At 32.7% G+C, this 20,283-nt stretch overlaps 1 protein-coding gene across 2 annotated transcripts; it reads left to right on the top strand.

The window, feature by feature from the left end:
• Positions 1-7,944: 7,944 nt before the first annotated feature.
• On the top strand, positions 7,945-8,476 carry LOC308497711 (exosome complex component CSL4-like; the record flags this gene model as incomplete). Of its 2 annotated transcripts, none has more annotated exons than XM_081048701.1 (2): positions 7,945-8,059; positions 8,256-8,476. In XM_081048701.1, 2 exons carry the CDS (start codon positions 7,945-7,947, stop codon positions 8,474-8,476), a joined length of 336 nt encoding a protein of 111 aa, XP_080904827.1. The 2 variants fall into 2 exon arrangements, with proteins under 2 accessions (XP_080904827.1, XP_080904826.1); XM_081048700.1 differs by having other exon boundaries at positions 7,945-8,064; positions 8,138-8,476.
• Positions 8,477-20,283: the final 11,807 nt, after the last annotated feature.

The raw sequence follows: 20,283 nt of genomic DNA, 5'->3' as shown, positions 1-20,283 counted from the left end.
CTAATGGATCTCTTATGTGTTCCTGTGGACTAAGAGGAGGGCGTCAAATACCTCATGCAACATGTGAAGAAATAATCTTTTGTCTTAAATATAATGCATTATCTCACTTAGGTAGTTAACAAAGTCCATCCATTTGGCTCTCTTCTGACCCTTTTCATGTCAAAGACACCAACATACTCATACAGGTTCTGTTTAGACTCAGACCTTTGACTGCTAAGCTCTTCTTGGGATGTTCCTTCCCATTCCCACCTTGCTCTCACTTATTTCGCTCCTGCTTTCGACTCCTTTTTTTCCAAGACTACTGAGGAGGGAACCTTTTGAAAATGTAACAGAGTATTGCCACTTCAAGTATTTTTCCAGTTTTAGCAGAATCCTGGCTAAGCAGAGGGAAGTAGATATTAGTAGGGATTTGAGGGTAAAGAAGGTACACTCAGGTTGCCATGTTCCCAGGAGCTCTTCAAAAAAAGATCTTTTGTTATTAGGATTAAAGTGTATTTATATTGAGGATGTTTACTTTCAAGTGACTGAATTATTATATTATGGAAATAATTTATTCCATACACTAAATTATGAAATAATTAAAATGATTGTATTTGAAATAATGAAAATGATTAATTTTCCATTTAAAGTGAAGAGAAGAAAAAAATTAGATTTAATTGTTCAACATTGAGAGGGTACACTGATGTTATTATAAATCACCATGACTTTTACAAGTGAACTTTTGAGCAAAGAAAGGTTAACTTAATTATTCTGTTCTGGCAAGGTTGTTTTTTTGTTTTGTTTTATTTTGTTCCCCCCCCCCCAAAAAAAAAGGAGCTTGCTAGGAAATCTAATTAAGAAAAATTCATGGATTTCAGAGAAAGATGGTAGCATAAGAATAGACTTACAAAGATACACTTTAAAAATATGACCTAAATGAACAAAGACAACGATGCCTAAATTTATTTTAACATAATTTTTTTTCTACCGGTGGGATAAAATCTCATGAAATTGCTTATGTTTAACCATTTTTGACCTACAAAAGTGACAGTCTTATAGAACTTATAAACTTAATAAAAAACAACTCCTTAGGGAAAATTCAAACCTACTGAAATCTCCACAAAATTTATTTCTTCCCCTGCAATCTCTCTTTTTTTTTTCTTCCTGCCCAGAATGGTATATCCTGATGCTTTGACTTATTGTACTCATCGTGCACTGAACATTTTATGTAACATTAAATAGTTATTTAAACTATATTTAATGCAGTTTGATAATTGGCTCTTCACATAATATATATTTATTTACTCTAACGTCCCTTATCTGTAAAGCTATGATAAACTTTTAGATATAAATAATTGAAATCTACCCAAGTCAGCTTAAGGTTAAAATACAAGCTGCTGTAAGGATACTGGAATGTTTCACACAATGAAAAGAAAGGAAGGCAGAAAGTGACGAGAATGTGCAACGGAATGCTCCTGGTAATACTGTTTCTGTCTCTTACTTCTGCTTCTCCACCTCTGTGCCTCCTTCTCCTCTCTCTGCAGACTGGCATTCTCTGCTCTTCAGTCCACCCAGAGAATAATAGCCTAGCACAGTATTGGAATTTTTACATTCCTTGCATGCAGGCTATCAGCCCAAACTAAACTAGAATTCCCAGGTGAGAAAGACTATATAATTGACTTAGTCTGTTCAATTGTCTATACTGGTTCAATCAGCAGTGACCAGTGGATTAGTGTCCAACTTTTATTTTATTATTATCTTTTTTTTTAATTTCCATGCCCTTACGCCCCTCCCCTTTAGCAACCATTCGCTTGTTCTCTGTATCTATGGGTATGTTTCTATTTTGTTATTCATTTTTAAGATTCCACAAATATATAAGTGCAATCATACAGTCTTTGTCTTTCTCTGTGTGACTTATTTCATAATACCCTCTAGGTTCATCCATGTTGTCACGAATGACAAGATTTCCTTCTTTTTTATTGCTGAATAACATTCGTGTGTGTGTGTGTGTGTGTGTGTGTGTGTGTGTGTGTATACACCTTGTCATATGTATGTTGGCCATCTATATGTCCTCTCTGGAGAAATATCTATTCAGGTCTCTGCCCATTTTTTAATTGAATTGTATGTGTTCTTTTTTTGGTGTTGAGCTGTATGAGGTCCTTATATATTTTATATTATTAATAAGGTCCTTATATATTTAATTTGAGTTGTATGAGGTCTTTATATATTTAATAAGGGGTTATTTACCCCTTATTAGATGTATCATTTGCAAATATCTTCTCACATTCAGTAGGTTGTCTTTTCCTTTTGTTGATGGTTTTGTTCACTGCACAAAACCTCTTTAATTTGATAGTTCCACTTGTTTAATTTTTCTTTTGTTTCCCTTGCCCAAGGAGACATTTCCAAACATATATTGCTAAGAATGATGTCAAAGAGTTTACTGCCTACATTTTCTTCTAGTTTTATGGCTTTCAGTCTTACATCTAAATCTTTAATAAATTGTTAGTTTATTTTTGTATATGGTGTTAGAAAGTGGTCCAACTTAATTTTTTGCCTGTATCTGTCCAGTTTTCTCAACACCACATTCTGAAGACACTGTCTTTACTGCCATTATAAATCCTTGACTCTTTTGTCATAGGTTAACTTCCCATATAAGCAAGGATTTATTTGGGTTCTCTATTCTATTCCATTGATCTATATATCTGTTTTTATACTAGTACCATTTTGTTTTGATTATGGTAGCTTTATATGGTATAGGTTGATATCAGGGAGCATGATACCTCCCACTTAGTTCTTTCTCAAGGTTACTTTGGCTATTCAGGACTTTTTGTTCCATATAAATTTTCTAACTCAGAGAAGAATGACATCGGTATTTTAATAGGGACTGCATTGAATTTGTATGTTGCTTGAGGAAATAAGAGCATTTTAACAATATTAAGCTTTCCAATCCATGACCAAGGTGTATCTTTCCCTTTATTTGTTTCTTGGCTTTCTTTCTTCAATGTCTTTTATAGTCTTCAAAGTACAGGTCTCTCATGTCTTTAGTAAAATTTATTCCTCCATATTTTAGGCGTTTTTGAGGCAACTGCAAATGGGATTGTTTTCTTAGTTTCTCCTTCTGATTGTCCATTATTGGTGTACAGATATTCAACATATTTCTGTGCTCCCTATCCTGCCACTTTACTGAATTCATTCATTTGTTCTAATAGTTTGGTGGAGTCTTTAGGGTTTTATGTAGAGAATATTATGTCATCTACCAATAATGAAAGTTTTACTTCTTCATTTCTGATTTGCATGCCTTTTATTTCTTTTTCTTTTCTGATTAATGTGGATATTCTTACATTTTGAATAAAATGATTGTGTATTTTATCATATAAGGTATAGTTTTCAGTTGTTGTATGATATTTTCTTTCATATATGTCTCAGTTTTTTACTCTCTGGTTTCCAAATTTATTTAGGTTCTGTCTAACCTGGTTTCTCTCTCTCCCAGTCCATGTATTCTCTATTTTTTAAAATATCCCTCTCAAATTGCCTTCCTCCCTACTTCCTAGATGAATTCATTGTTTTCTTTTTATAATTATTTATATGCAATTTTGTTTTTTGTGTTTCACATTTTACCGTGTTAGTCCTTTATCTTATATTTTATTTTCCTACATAAAACAGTCTTCCCAAAGCAGTTATTAAAATTATCAAATATGATTCACTCCTTTCAAATTTTACCAACACATATACATTTACATGTGCATTCCACAGTAACTTTATATTACTCAAGACTTCCTTTTCTATAAACCCATCAGTAGCTACAAGTTTAATTTTTCTGTTAAATGACTTGTGCAATTTCTTCTGCAAATATTCCTTTACTGTACTTGCTGATCGATGAGACTTACAGGTAAGAGCAATCATATGGTAAACATTTCTCTGACGTGTTTAGTCTCTATGTGTCCTGAAATGAAGTCTCATAAGAATATTTCTTTCTTTAACTTTTCTTATTCTTTATTCCTTTCATTTAATATTAAAATGTTACAGTAAGTTATTTGTGCCTGTTTTATCTGTTTTTCCTTGCATTCTATTTTACAAGTTCTATAATTCAGTTCCACTTGTCTAATATCATTATCCAAGTTACATTTAACTTTGAATCATGTAATTTTTATTCATTACCTATATTTTGTCTGCTTTCTTCACTTTTTTCTGGTGGTACCTCATTTCAGTTATTGAAAATCCACCTAAAATATTCTTGGTAATGACATTTTCCCAATCTCATAATATAGACCAGCTCAAAATTTTGAGTCTTTATTTTTCAAGTATTTTTCCCCATTCCCAATTGTCTCCTAGTAATATGTAAACAATGATTTCATTAAATTTATTTTACCTTTTAATTTTCTTGTTTAATAAACAATAACAGATAGATATAGTTCCTTGCAAATTTCCTTCTCAGACTAATACTTATACATTGTTTTCTTATTTACATGTGTACAACTCTATCTCTTGGTATATAATTTCAGAGGTGTGATGTGGTAACAAAAGAAATAACATCCATGAATGTGTTCTAGCAAACTTTCAAAAGAGATAATTTATAATAGGGTTATCAATAGTATATGGACGCCCCCCAGTAATAATTAGATGATATATGTAGAACTCAAAAGAAGTTTGACTTTAAAAATAATTGAGTAGACCAAAATTAAGAGGAGGTGATTTAAGAATTATTATAGTTATCTCACCTTGATTAAAATGTAAAAAAAAGAAAAGGAAAAAAAATTACTTACAAGGAAAAGTATTTACCAAAATGTAACAACGTATCCAAATTATTGTTCTTGATCAGAAATAATCAATAAACTAGAAAATAACTATTATTGTACAAAATCATTTTTTTCTGTATGTTCATAACTTTTTTGCTATAGTCAACATTCATTGAAATATTGTTTTGTGTTCTGTGACATTACAGCTTTCCAGTTTTGTTTTGTGAAAATTGTCATTATGACAGAGAACTTAACCTAGACAGGAATTGGGAGGGCTTGCAAGAGGAGCTTTTATACCATATGTTCTCCCGAGAGCCCTCAGAGAAGAACTCTATATTTACAATGGACAACTATGGTTGCAACAAGCCCATCCCTTAACATCCTTTTCCCCTCTATAAAATACTTCCTTCATCTTTGTCCTGGCAGAACTTCCATGTGGCTTCATCATGCTGCATGTCCAGATTGCAGTCCTTTCTTTTTCTCAAATGCAGCTTTTTTGGTGACAGGATATCTAGTTGACTTTTCTTTGCAGTGGACAGCTTACAGTTTTTGAAGTTTTTATTATGTTCATTCACTAGCTCATTTTATTTCTCTAATTGTATCTGGATGACATTCCATACAGCTCCGTCTTTCCAAGTCCCCTGTAAAGTCACTTTATCCACCCAAATTCATCTCTTCTTCACTTCTCATTATAAAAAAATGTTATCCTCATTGGTTTAGAAATCCAATGTCAAATTTAAGATTACATTAATATTTTCTTAATTTATTTTTATTGCTCCTTTCATAACTTCTTTTTGATTAATGACTAAATTGTAAAATATCAGCACTGTGTTGACAATCATCATGCTTGTCTACATTTCTGTAGTCACCATCTTTTTCTAACTTCATTATTTGATTCCTGTATTGCAAAATTCTCGTCTGTTCTTTACTCTTTTTCTTCATTACTCTCTAAAACAGGGTAAATGTAACTACCAGAAAAAATGAACTATCAATGTCAACTAGATTGAGGAAATGATGAAAAATGGACACAATCATTAAATATATTAGTTTGATCAATTAGTACTTTAGAAACAAGTATAAATATGCTTGCTAAAAAAACAAAAGAAAAAAATCAAAAACAAAACAACAACAAAAAAAAACAGTAGAAAACAAAACAAAAGCAATAAGGGCTATTATACAAAAAGGACAAAAAAGAGTAATAGACCAATTTAACACTACTTGACATTTATCAGAAATTATATATTTATACTCTGCAGAATTTGAAACAAAGAAATAAAATATGGTGGTTACTTCAGGTATTTTGGCTAAAAGACATATGTGAATGATTTAAATATCTTGAAATTTATTTCGACTTGCCATATGACCAGCATATGGTCATTTTATTGTATACAACATCCTGTGTGCTCTGAAAATAACGTGCTCTTCGTAGTTACGTAAATTAGGTTAAGTCAAAACAAAATGCTAACAACAGAAGAACAAGAGCAGATCACCTACAGAAAACTGAAAATAAGCTTTATATCAAATTTTAATACCTGCAACCTGGTTGCAAGAAGATAATGGGATGTTATTGAAGTATTGAAGGAAAACAACTCTGATGTAGAATTTCACATCAACTAAAATGCTATTGAACATTGAGAATATTAAAAAAATACTTGTAGGCACACTCAGCCTCAACTGACTTGGTATAGAAAACATATAGTGAAAAATTTTTAAAGAAAGTATTCAAGTAAGAAAATCAAATATAGACGGCATGTCAAGAGATATAGGATATACAAATCATAAAACGTTTTAATAAAATTTATCATTACTTATTAATTTTCTTTTTAATAAATGTCTTATTAGTAGTTCACATGCATATAAAAAGACAAATTATAAATATATATCTTAATGACATCACACAATAAACATTTTAGTGGATATCAAAAATAAAAAGAAAAGTGGACTATAAGTTGCAGTAAACATAAGTAACAACCACCCAGGTCAGAAAATTAAAAGTTACTATCAACCAAGAATCCCTCTCAACTCCTTCTCAGGAGAATTTTCTTCTACCTTTCCAAGTAATTAATATCCTAATTTTCAAAAATTACTACATAACGCTTGATAGGTTTATGTTTTGAGGTTTTGTACTCTATCTAGTACATTAATTCCTGTATAATTGTTATTTCTGATTTTATTGTTAGTGGCATCTTTTCTCAAATTTTATTTTTTAAGCTACCTTTTCCTGGTAAATGGAAATACAATCAATTTCTATTATCTTATAGATAGCTACCTTGTAAATCTATTTATATATAAAATAATTTATCTGTAAATTTTTAATATTTTCTCTTAAAATGAGTTTCATTAAAAATATTTTTAATAATACTTTTATTTTTCAATTACTGTTGACATACAATAATATATTAGTTTCATATGTACAATATAGTGATTAGACAGTTATATAACTTATAATATGAAGCGACTATCCCAGTAAATCTCATACCCGTCTGATATCAGGCTTAGTTATATTATTGACTATATTCCTTATGCAATCGGTGCTTCTTAAACCCTTCCCTTTTTCACCCTCACACCAAACCCCCTCCCTCTGTCAACCATCAACATGTTCTCTGTATCTATGAGTTTGTTTCTGTTTTGTTTGTTCATTTATTTTGTTCTTTAGATTCCACATATAAGTAAAATATGACATTTGTCTTTCTCTGACTTATTCCAGTCACCACAATACCCTCTAGGTTAATCCACGTTGTTAGAGATGACAACACTTCATTCTTTTTCATTGCTGAGTAATATTCTGTTGTGTATATGTACCAGCTCTTCTTTATTGATTCATCCATTGATGGACATCCAGGTCACCTCCATATCTTGGCAATTATAAATAATGCTGCAATGAACGTATAGATACACATGTCTCTTGGAAGTAGTGCTTTAGGTTTCCTTGGATAAATACCCAGAAGTGGGATTACTGGGTCCTTCTTAGTCTCTTGTTATAACCTTTGTTTTAAAGTCTATTTTGTCTGGTATGAGTATTGCTACCCCAGTATTGTTGTTGTTGTTGTTGTCTTCATTTTCATAAAATATATTTTTTCTGTCTCTTTACTTTCAGTCTGTATGTGTCTTTCAATCTGAAGTGAATATCTTGTAGGCAGCTTATGTAAGGGACTTGTGTTCTTATCTATTCCATTTAATCCATTTATGTTTAAAATAATTGTTGATAGAGGCAGTCGTGGCACCACCCATGAGGTACTGCATCCCCAACAAACATCTGTGTAATTTGGAGGAGGCCAGCTGGGGCAGCAGCTCCTACACCCAGCATGGCTATACTGGCTGCATGATGAAGAGCAGCGAGAATGGTGCACTTCCTGCCCTGTCTGTGATGAAAGAAGCAGTCCCAGTTACTGCCAGATATGGAGGCTATTGTAACCTGTAAGGTGTCTAGCATCAATTTATGCTTTGCCAAAGTACACATCCTGTATTTGGGGTCCACACCACTTAATAACTTTTTCCAAGGAACTATTCACAAGGAAGATGCCCGAGCTACTGACAAAGACAAGGTTGAAATTTATAAGAGTTTCCACCCAGGTGACATTGTCTTGGCCAAAGTGATCTCCCTAGGTGATGCACAGTCCAACTACCTCCTGACCACTGCTGAAAATGAGCTAGGAGTGGTGGTGACCCACAACAAATCAAGTGTCCAAATGGTTCCCATCAGCTTGTGTGAGATGCAGTGCCCTAAGGTCCACACTAAAGAATTCTGGAAAGTGGCCTGAATACAGCTTGAATTCTTGCATATCTAAGAAGCCACTTTTACCCCAAGGCGAGGGGTAGGGGGTAAGCTGTTTCCAAGAGTACCTGTATGAAAGTTACAGTAAGATGGCATTGTCTTTATTCAAACACCTTGGGTCAGCCAGCAAGCACTTCTAGAAAAGTCTGCCAGAAACTAACTATGTAGGTGAAACATTTTGCTTGTGAACTTTTCAGTGGATTTTATTATCTTGAGTGATAATTTGTCTTTTGGGGGCTCCATAAAGTGTATAATGTTGGAAATAGCTTATCCCTTCTGACAATCTTATAAATACATACTTTTTTGCTGTGACAAAGAAAACATTTTTATTAAAAGAAAATAAATAAATTGTTGGTAGATATATAGTTATTGCCATTTCATTATTCATATTTTTTTAATTTTTTTTTTCCTTCTTTATCTTAATGAAGTCTCTTTAACATTTCTTGTAATACAGTTTTGGTGGTGATGAACTCCTTTAGCTTTTTCTTCTCTGGGAATCTCTTTAACTGTACTTCGATTCTAAATGATAGCTTTTCTGGGTAATCTTGGTCCTTGATTTTCATCACTGACTATTTCATGCCAATCCCTTCTGGCCTGCAGAGTTTCTCTTGAGCAAAAAGCTGACAGTTTTATGGGGGCTCCCTTGCAGGCTACTAACGGCTCTTCTCTTGCTTTTAATATTCTCTCTTTGTCTTTAACTTTGGCATTTAAATTATGATGTGTCTTGGTGTGGGCCTCTTTGGGTTCATCTTGTTTGGGACTGTCTATTCTGAGCTTGTATGTCTATTCCCTTCACCAGTTCAGGAGAGTTTTTCATCATTATTTCTTAAACTAAGTTTTTAGTCCCTCGCTTACTCTCTTCTCCCTCTGGTACCCCTGTGATGTGAATAGCAGTACACTTGAGGCCTCTAAAATATTCTTTTTTTTTTCTTTTCTGATTGAGGTTTTCTGCTACCTTGTCTTCCAAATTTCTGATTCGATCCTCTGCTTTCTCTAATCTATTGTTGATTCCTTCTAATATATTATTTATTTTAGTTATTGCATTCTTTGTTTCTGACTGGGTTCTTTTTTATATATTCTCTCTCTACCTTATGTTTCCTATCTCTTTTTTGAAGTTCTCCCTGAGATCAGTGAGTATCCTTATAATCAGTCTTTTGACTTCTGTGTCCAGTAGATTGCTTGTCTCCATTTTGTTAGTTCTTTTCCTGGAGCTTGGTTTTCTTCTTTCATTTGTAGTAGGTAGGGCTGCTGTGTTTCTCCAGCTTAGTAGAGTGTCCTTATGTAGTTAGTGCCCTGTGGAGCCTAGTGGCACAGTTTCCCACGTCACTTGAGTCAGGAGCTCCGGGTGTATCCCTTTTGTGGGTTGTGTGTGCCCTTCTGTTGTAGATGAGCTTTGATTACTGTTTGAACATCAATGGGCGGGATTGACCCTCAGGCAGATTGATTGTGAGGACTTGCTGTGTCTACATTGGAGGAGCTGTTGTTCAGGGGCTGACCCTACAGTGTAGGGTTCTCTTTAGTGGTGCTGTGGTGTCTGCCCAGTCTGCCCTTTGGGTATGTCATTTGTGGAGGTGGTTCCGTGGTAGTCTGGTATGGTATGAAGTTGACCACCAGGCATGTCGTTTCTGGGGCCTGTTGGGGAGCCTCTGTTGCAAGCTAAGTTCAGCCATTGTCTGTGCCCTTCCCAGGACCACTTGGGATTACATACAAAGTGATCTGCAGATGGTTGCCACTTGGCTGTGCTTGGAGGTGCCTGGGAAAGAATGAACTGCAAACCAACACCAACTACTGCTACTGCTGATCTTGGGGCTGCTTAGCAAGAGGTATGGGGCACACAGAGTTCATCAGTTGCTTGTTTGTGGTTTGTGAACCTTTGAGAGATTTTTGAAAAGTCCATAGCATGAGTCAACACAGGCCATTAGCATGAAGAAGCCACTGGAAGCAGCTTGGGTGGCCACAAATGGGGAGGGGCTGGATCTCATGGAATCACTGGGGTGTGGTGAAGAATGTTGCCGGGTTGATGGAGACTCAGATATGGCACTCGCCTGAGTGTGCAGGCTGGGTGGAGAGAGGGCACAACAAAGGAACAATGGCTTCTGCCTGCACTTCTCTCTCGGAGAAAAGCTGCCCTGCTAGCCCAAGCCCTGTAGCCAGACAATTCAGTTCCTCCTCATGTGTCCCTGGCATTTTTCAAGCTGCTGCCCCAGCACTGGAGCTTAGAGTGACTCCATCATTAACTAAGTCTGTGCACAATTCTTTTTAAGAAAAACATCTGGGACTCCAGCCACCTTCTGTCTCACTCGGCTTCAATCTCTGCTGGTTTTCATAGCCAGAAACTATAGGGACTTCTTTTTCCAGCACTGGAACCTGGGCCAGTGAGCCTTGTGTGGGGCTGGAACATCTCACTCATCAAAGGGGACCTCCACATCTGAGATATGCCTCCTGATTTTCCACACATGGGTAAGGATTATTCCTATTCCATGTCTCTGCCTCTTCTACCAGTCTTGAGGTGGTTTCTTCTTAAGTATCTCCTTAGTTATAGGACTTCTGTTCAGCTAGACTCTAGGTGATTCTTAATGATGGTTGTTCTGTAGTTTATAATTTTGAGGTAGTGATGAGAGGAGGCAAGCCCAGCATTTGCCTACTCACCATCTTTACTGGAATTCACTTCAAGTTGTTACTTTCTTTTCCTTCTTTGCCTTTTCACTAGCTATATTTTCATATATAATGTTGAACAAAATTGATAACAGAAGATATAATATTTTCCCAGTATCTAAAGGGAAATGTCCAATATGTTACTATTACAACGATGTTTTCTACAGCTACTTGGAGATAGCCTTAAATAAATTACGGATTTTCCCCCCATTCATATTTCTCTGTCCTCTCCCCCTCTATCCCCTCCCCACCCCTAAGGTTTTCAAATTAGTGATTTTATTTTCCTTAACAGGAGACAACTTTTTAAAAATCTCCTTGATTGTCTGATTCTTTCATAATGTACCCTTCCTGTTAATATCTTAATTTTTCACATGGCTTCTATTTTTATTGTATTTGGTTTACTGTTTGGTTTCCAACTTCTTTTTGTTAAGTTTCTTCACCTTATTCTGTTTTGAATTGTTGATTCAGGTATTTAGATTATTAAATTTAGCCTTTCTTTTTCCTTTTTAATATGTACCATTAAGGTTATAAATTTTCTTGATTTTCAATATGTCATATTTTTATTCTTATTCATTTAAAAATGTGTTCTAATTTTCATTGAAATTTATTTTGTGACTTATGAATTATTTAGAAATAGATTGCCTGACTTTAAAACATCAAGGGATTTTTAAGTTGTCATTTCTAATTGATTTATAGCTTAATTCAACTTGTGTCAGAAAATGTATTATTTCAATCCTTTAAAATTTGTCAAGACTTGCTTTATGGGACAACATATGGCTCATTTGAATAAATATTAAATTTACACATCAAAAGAAGTTATTAAATGCAATGCTCTGTATATATTAGGTCAAAAATTCTAATAGAGGAATTTAAATCTTCTAAATTTTTACTTATTTTTTCTATTTCTCTCAATAATTAATATGAGAAGTGGGTAAAATTCCTAAATGATTATGGATTCATGTATTTCTTTAATATTTCTTCCTATTATATCATACAAATTTAAAAATGCCATATATGCCTTGTATGGTGCTCCCTTTTCATTATGGAAAGTATTTCTTTATCCCTAGTACTCATTCTTGCATAAAATGTGTTTATCTCATATTGGTATAGCTACACTAGCTTTCTTTGGGTTGTGTTGCATAATAGAGATTTTTCTTTTTTTTTTAGACTTTCTGTATCCTTACATATTTTTTTGTTAAGAGTACTTAAATATTTTTAAAATTCATTTTGCACATTTTCCTTAATTGCAATATTAAAATCATTTACACTTCGCTAAAGATATTTACATTTTAATATACCATCTTGCTATTTTTTCCATGTGTTATATATGTACTTTGTGTTCTTTTTACTTGCCTTCTTTTCAATTAAGCATTTTGTTCTTTCATTTGCCCCATTGTTGTCCTATTGGTTTTGGCATATTTTCATTTTACCCCTAAAATTATTACATGATTTCTTGACTTATTAATGTCTCATATAAAGTAATATTTTAATCACTTTTCTTAAACTATGAAGATCTTAGAATACTTTTGATATATATATTATTAGGTAGTTTTTGTTGATTTTTATTTTAAGTTTTACATTACAGCATTTTTTGTTTGTTTGTTTATATAGTCAATATTCATTTAGGTTTATTCACATATTTTTATCCTTCCCTAAAATGATGTTTGTTTCTGAATTTCTGTGTCTGTACGTATAGAATAAGTTTTCTTTTGCCTGAAGAATATCATTATTTCCTTTAGTATATATCTGATATAGAAAAATACCTCATTCTTTGCTTTTCTGAAATGTCTTTTTTTTTCTTTATAGTAAAGGATATATTCATTGTGTGTAGAATTCCAGTTGACAGTTGGCTTCCATTTCTGAAGTCATGTCTAAGTCACTTTGTCACTCTATTGAAAGCAATATGCCTTTTTTGTAATTACTTTTAACGTACTTTTCTTGTTACTATTTTTCCTTAATTTTACAATAAGAGCTATCTGGTTATCCTGCTTCATTATAGCACTTCTTGAATCTGTGACTTAAATTTTTTCATCATTTTGGGAAACTCTCAGCCTATTTAAATGTGGCTTTTGTTCATTATATCTCTTATCTCTTTCTGGAATATGACTTACTAGTTAATTCTGGTTAATTCTAAACATATGTTACTGCATATCAGTGTTATTAGGCCTATCTGTACATTTCTTAACCTTTTCACGGCGCTAATTGATTTCAAGTTTGTTCTCCAAAATGTGTCAAAAATCCACACATTTCCACAGGAAATAATTAAAGTATTTATATTTTTAAGTAAATAGAGTTAAGGTGCTACATATTATTAAAATAAACGTTTACTATAAAGTACAAAAAATTCCTATTATGATTCATTTTTGAAAAAAACACAAGAAATATAGAAAAATGTAAATCTATTTTCTGGAACACTGAGCTCATGGGGTAAAGTTGAACACCGCAGTCAGCAATATGGAAATATCATTCAACTATAGGCGAACATTGCAGTGAAAATGTTAATTTCGATTATTTTATGCTTGGAATTTCCATATATCTCTTTATTGAATAACAAGTATTTAAAGTCTATATACATCTGATGATTCCAGTATTTGGATCTGGGCTTGTTTCCATTGTCAATATTTTTTTCTTGTAGTTTTTTAGTCAAACTTATCTTTTATTATTTTTATTGTATAAAATATACATATATGTAAATACACATATACACACATATTTAAATGATATTCATTGCTTATGCAAAAAAAAATTTGGTAATGTAAAAAAAGCTGGTTTATGTTATCTTTATCCACAGAAGACTAATTTTTTTTTGGGGGGGTGATCTAAAGGTCGGTGGAGATCACTTTCGAGCAGCAAGTAAGCTGGTTTACGGTTGGGCTGCAAGTCTTGTGAATGATAATCTATTTCATTTCTATCTGGTCTTAGGCATTTGGGGTTTCAGATGAAAGCTTTGGGTGTTTAAAAGGGGCCTTTGTACTTGTGAGTCCTGAACCATATTTTTTTTATCTCCCTAAGCACTATAAGATTATTAGCATTTCTGCTTAGCTTCTCAATCTATCAATAGATATTTATAGATGTAAAAATCCTTCTAGGGGTAAGAATTATAAATAGTGCTCTCTCCTCTCTGAAATGTTCTTTTCTTTATTATTTTAGTACTGCTATCTTTAATGGCTTGATATATTTTTGACACCTCCTTACATATTTTTAATAATTTATCTCTAGGGGAGAGTTGAATTCTGTTAGCTTTTGATTGATAAGAGAGAAAAAAACAAGAACAACAAAAATAAAGAGGATATAAATTTAAAAAAAAAACAGAATTGAAATTATAGAACTGCTAGTATTTTCATCTTGTAGATTACAGAACTTTTCCTGAAAAAATTCTATAGAACCATGAAAGACAAAAATGAAGTTGTATTGAATGACATTACAATCACTGGTTTGTCATCCAAAAAACTGGATCATTGCTCTGTAATTTTTATTAAGTTTTAATTTCCTGAATTCTTTCCATTTCTGTTATATTGAAATAAGTTTCTGATACATAGCTAAGATATCAGATAATTTTTAATAATGGCATTGAGAAATATCAAAATATAATTTTAATATGGTATTGTAACTAAACAATATTATAACTCACCTGTATTTCTGACTTTTAAAATTGATTATAGTAGAACTCCAATCTGTCACTAAGCAGAAACTAAATAAATGGGAATTTTAAAATTATATGTGTTAAAATAATTTGGGAAAGTGTGATATTCATTTTTTCTTATTTTCTATCACTACTGCAGGTTTGAATAGTAACTGAGGTCATGTAATACAGAAGTATTCTTTATGTATATATCACATAACCTGAGCAATTGGAGTTACTCACTAAAATAACAACAGGGATATGGTACAAACAAACTCTTTTAAAAAGTGAACAGAAAAGACAATAACCCAAATGGTGGTGCTTAAATGGGTAAAACTGAAAAAGGATTGTTATCATCACTATTAAATGTGTGTTTACCTTTCATTATATTTCATTACAAAAAAATGAAATTCCATTTACAATACTGAGTGTATTGGATTTTCAGGGGATTTTTTTTTTTTTTTTTTTTTTGTTATTTTAGAAGGTTGGTATTCATGCATTACTGATTAAGAGAATTATCAGGACCTTTACCTTCTCTGTCAATTCTGAGATGGCTGGGCAATGGTTAAAAAAACAACTTGATATAATTGAAAATATCCTAGTTTTTAATAAGCATTCAGATTACTAACAGTAATTAGCATATATGCACACATATATGATTTCATAGTTATTAGGTTTTTCAAAAATGAAGTACATTTAAAAATGCATGCAGTAATTTAAATGTTACAATTTTTTTTCATCTTGCTGCTGAGTGCAGACTGTGCTGTTTCACATTTTATTACAAGACTCAGTGAATAAAACATATTTGATAGCTTGGCAATAGAAGAAAAATTTGTATTTAAATGAGGACAGAGACATTGGGCAGGAATTGATATGATTATGCCACAACTGATGAGTCATAACTAATGACACAGTCTAGTGCTAGTGAAGCAGATTTTCTGATGGGAGTGAGAACAATGCAATCAGTAAGCCCAGAGATACATATGCTCGAGGAATACAGGAGCACATCCACATGTGTGCTGGGGATTCTTTAGCAGAGAGCCTTTTCCTAATGGTGCATCTGTGGGAAACAATTTGGTTCTCAGCAAAGATCTTTGGAGTGAAAAGATAATATACATCGTACAACTAAACAAAACAAAACAATGAGCCTAATGGCAATTGAACATGTGCTGGTCTTGACATACAGTTAAAGACAAATCAAATGGATAGCCAACAGACAGTTTGGGAAATTTAAAACTCAGATTTTGTTTTATGTTCTATTATATATAATGGTGAGATAATGGATTAAAAAATGAATTTTTCAGAAATAGTCATTCTCCTTTTATCATACATTTTGAATGAGTCAACAATGACATTGTATTATGACTATTTTTCCTCTTTCTTATTGAAGTTCATCTATCTTGTCTAATATTTTCCTTTTCTTCTCCTGATAATTTAGATATGAGTATAACAAAACACTAGCAGCCCCATATATTTTTTTTTCCCTATCCAAAGAAACTCACTGAGGGAATATATTGTTTCTTTTATATTTTTGTACCTGGGACAGAGTGGAATACCTTGCTCATTGTAGTTGAAACATGATAAATGTGAAAACACTAAAAAAGATATATGAAAATAGTTTGAACAGGAGAAGAGGCTAGGAATATTTATAATATAGACATCTGCTTTATTTTTTTCATAAAGCAAAGCTATTACTATTAGTTAGAGGTTGTGTTAAATTATTTTATAGAAGGTAAAATAAAACTAGTAGATTTAAAAAAAAATAGCCCCCCTGCTCTTGTCACCATTTTCCCCCCCAGTAAGATGTCTGTAATATCTAGTCCAGGACTGGTATAAGGATGCACAAGGATGATAGAGGACCTAAATTCTTGAAATCTTCTCTCTCCAGTATTCTTAAAGTCTTGCTTACTTCTCATGGCTAATATTACTCAACATTTCATCTATAGCCTAGGCAATAAGAAGATAGAGGGACACAGGACAAACGATGCTGGATAATTGTATTTCCTTTTTTTTAAAAAAGTTAAACGTATTAGGGTGGCATTGATTAATAAAATTACATACTGGAAGGTTTCACGTATACAATTCTGTAATACATCATCCGTATATTACATGATGTGTTTACCACCCAGATTTAGTTCTCCTTCCATCACCATACATTTGATCCTTTTTACCCTCATCTACTACCCCTTCCCCCCTTACTCTCTCATAACCACTAAACTGTTGTCTGTGTCTATGAGTTTTTGTTTCTTTATTTGTTTTTATTATTCCTTTGTTGTTTTCAGTTGTATATCCCACAAATGAGTAAAGTCATATGGTTCTTGTAATTTTCTGTCTGACTTATTTTGTTAGCATAAATCTTAAGATCCATCCATGTTATTGCAAATGGCAGTATTTCATCTTTTCTTATGGCAGTGTAGTAGTCCATTGTATATAGATACTACATCATCTTTATCCAATCATCTATTGAAGAGCACTTTGGTCATTTCCTTTCAAAAAGTTTTCATAAAAGCATTTGTTTTTCATTTGTCATGGCTGTAGCAAGTAGCTTCTTCTAACTACCTAGGAGATTGGGAAGTGTCTTTTCAACATTTACATATCACCTCAAACACAATCAGGCTTTTCTTAATAGATAGAAAATTAAAGTTGATTGGGGAGGCAACCAATGATATCTTTCAAAGTCATTATCAACCCAAATAGGTTTCTTCATGAATTTCCTTGATGACAGGAAATTCTTTTTACATAAATGTGGGGAAGAATCTCTTTTGATTAATGTGTCAGGGAACATTTGGCATTATCTAAAAAAATGTTTGGTTGTCACCAATGTGTATGTGTGTGGGGCGGCGGGGGGAGGTGCCACTAGAATCTAGTGGACAGAGGCCAGGGATGGTGCTAAACCTTCTATAATACACAGAACATCCTCCAACAAGTAATTTTTGGTCTGAAATGTCAGTAGGCTGAGGTTGAGAAAACCTGGTCTAATTTAGATATGATTGTAACTAAAGACTAGCAGTCCCATATACTTTTGTTTTTCCTATCCTAAGAAATCAAGTGGCATTTGGATATGATTTCTAAGGGAAATATTAAAAGAAATATAAGAGGAAGAAGCAAGAGGGGTAGCAAAACTATAGCTACTATGATCAAACACAGAACTTAATAGTCTTCAAATGTCTGCAAGATTATTTAACTTGTCAAAAATAGAAGCAAATTCCTCAATATTACTTTAGAAGGCAAACCTGAAACAATGTTTAAGATTTGCAATGAATATATTAGACTTATACAATCATTTGAACTCTCCAACAGTAAAACTTTAGGCACCTTTACAGCACTGAATAGAATTGGAGAATATTATTGTGTCAGTTTGTGAAGAATTCTTTATATTAAAGAAGTTTTGAAATGTATGAGCATTTCAACCAAATCAACACAAACTTCATTTCTAACTCTTTAATATACATCACTTTTAGACAGAGAAAGACTTTCAGTGTGAGTCTATAGAGGCCACTAGCCTCTGCCCCAGATAATTTACGCACCAGGAGAAATGTGATTGAGGAATAGGGTAAGTGCCTTCTGCTGGGCTCCTCCATGCATCCTGGTGGAAAGTGGAAGAGGAGTGGCTATTCTTTTTCTTTTTCTTTTTAATGTATTGGGGTGACAATGGTTAGTAAAATTACATGGGTTTCAAGTGTACAATCTGTAATACGTCATCTATATATCACATTGTGTGTTTACCACCCAGAGTCAGTTCTCCAAGAACCATACTAGTCTAGTCTCTGAACCATCATCCATCAATACTAAGCACAGTTAACACTGTGTTTCAATTAGCAGTGAGAATTATTTATTGAAAACATCATAATAAACTATGACCCCCCTCAGAAGCATTCTCTTGCCAGTGAATGATTTTTTTTTTCTTTCTTTGTCTCTTTTTTGATCCTAAGATAGGATAACACTGAACTCAGACTGCAGATGTATAGACTCATAGTGTTTTAAATGAGCAGTAAGAGCAGAATTAAGATTTTAATTCAAAAACTAGAAGTATTTCTACTGCCTTTCCTTTTCTGTCTCTCTTCTCTGGTCTTTTCTCTTTATAGCTATTTACAATTTCTCATTCATTTTTGATGGAATAGTTCATTATGATTTATAATAAAATATTGAGAATGCAAATATATAAGTGTCCTATATAATTATAATCAGAAAATGCAATTCTTTAATATATTTATGTTAAACATCAGTCTGTATAACATTCTTATCCATATCAAGAATTCTTTTATAAACATATTAAATAGGAAATCCAATTTTTTATACTTCAGAGACTCAGCTTAATAAGGATTATGTAGTTAACAAAATAAATACATTTTTAAAGTTATTATAATTCAATATGCTTTTTAAGAAACACTTCTAAAAAGAGCAAGTCTTATACACTGAATACACATAACTATTGCTTTCATAATTTCCACTGTTAACCAATCTTTACATTAGAATTTTATCTTTTATAATATAGCCATCTTTTTGTTTCTGTTTAAATGCAAAATTTTATGTTCTTTATGAGACAGGGACACACCTACTTATTTCATCTGCATCCCTTTCCATCTGTTGGCTATGATAGCATTTATTTTAAACCTCTTTCCACTGGAACAGTGGGATAACTTTTGGAAAGGTGGTAATACAGACTCAGTTTGTGAAAAGATACTTGAAGGAACAGAAGACTTTTTATGAATATATAAGATGGTCACATTATTTGGTGATCTATAACAACTCACCTCTGAAGTACATCTTGTTATAACACAGAGCCATTTACTCAGGACAAAGTCACTTTCAGGAATGGTTTTATTATCATGAAAATGAATAGATGTACTGGCTCTAAAGTGCCACCATTGCCCTTTATGAGAAGAGTGAACTAGATTAGCTGGCATGCTTTCTTCCCTCACTCTTTATGAGTCCTATATGTTTTGGGATATTTTCAACATTTTTATCTGGATGATTTTATTTTCAGAAAAATTCTATAACAGTTTTCATCCAATCAAGGAAGAGGTAAACAGCAGACTTGCTTAATAAAGATTTAGTCATGAAAATGCGTTTGAATACGTTTGTTTAGCAATCCTCTCCTAGTGATCTTTAGACTGCCCAGAGAAACCTTCTGAGGTTTCACATTATGGTAACATACAAAATCATGAATGCAGGGGGGAGAAAATGATAGGAAAACAAAGAGGTTTAAAATGATGGGGGTATTTGTTCATTTAATTTCCAGATTAAAATTAAGGTTTACAATTATGCAGAATATAAATATATTTGAATATATTTATGATAAAAGAAAATATAAGGCATAAGAAATTAGTATGTCTAGGTAGAGAAAAGACTGTTTTTTTCGATTTTTGCTGTGGTTATTGTTCATACATGTATATTGAATTAGTACCTTATTCTCAAAGCTATTCAACAGTAATTTACATATACCTGATGTTTTATATAATGTGCTAAAGGAAACGTTGTTCCCGTAAAGAAGACAATTGCAGAGGGGAAATTGG

The sequence above is a fragment of the Rhinolophus hipposideros genome, assembly GCF_964194185.1.
Source record: "Rhinolophus hipposideros genome assembly, chromosome: 5".
NCBI lineage: Eukaryota > Metazoa > Chordata > Mammalia > Chiroptera > Rhinolophidae > Rhinolophus > Rhinolophus hipposideros.
Note: the sequence above shows the minus strand (reverse complement) of the source record. Positions and strands in the feature narration are given on the sequence as shown.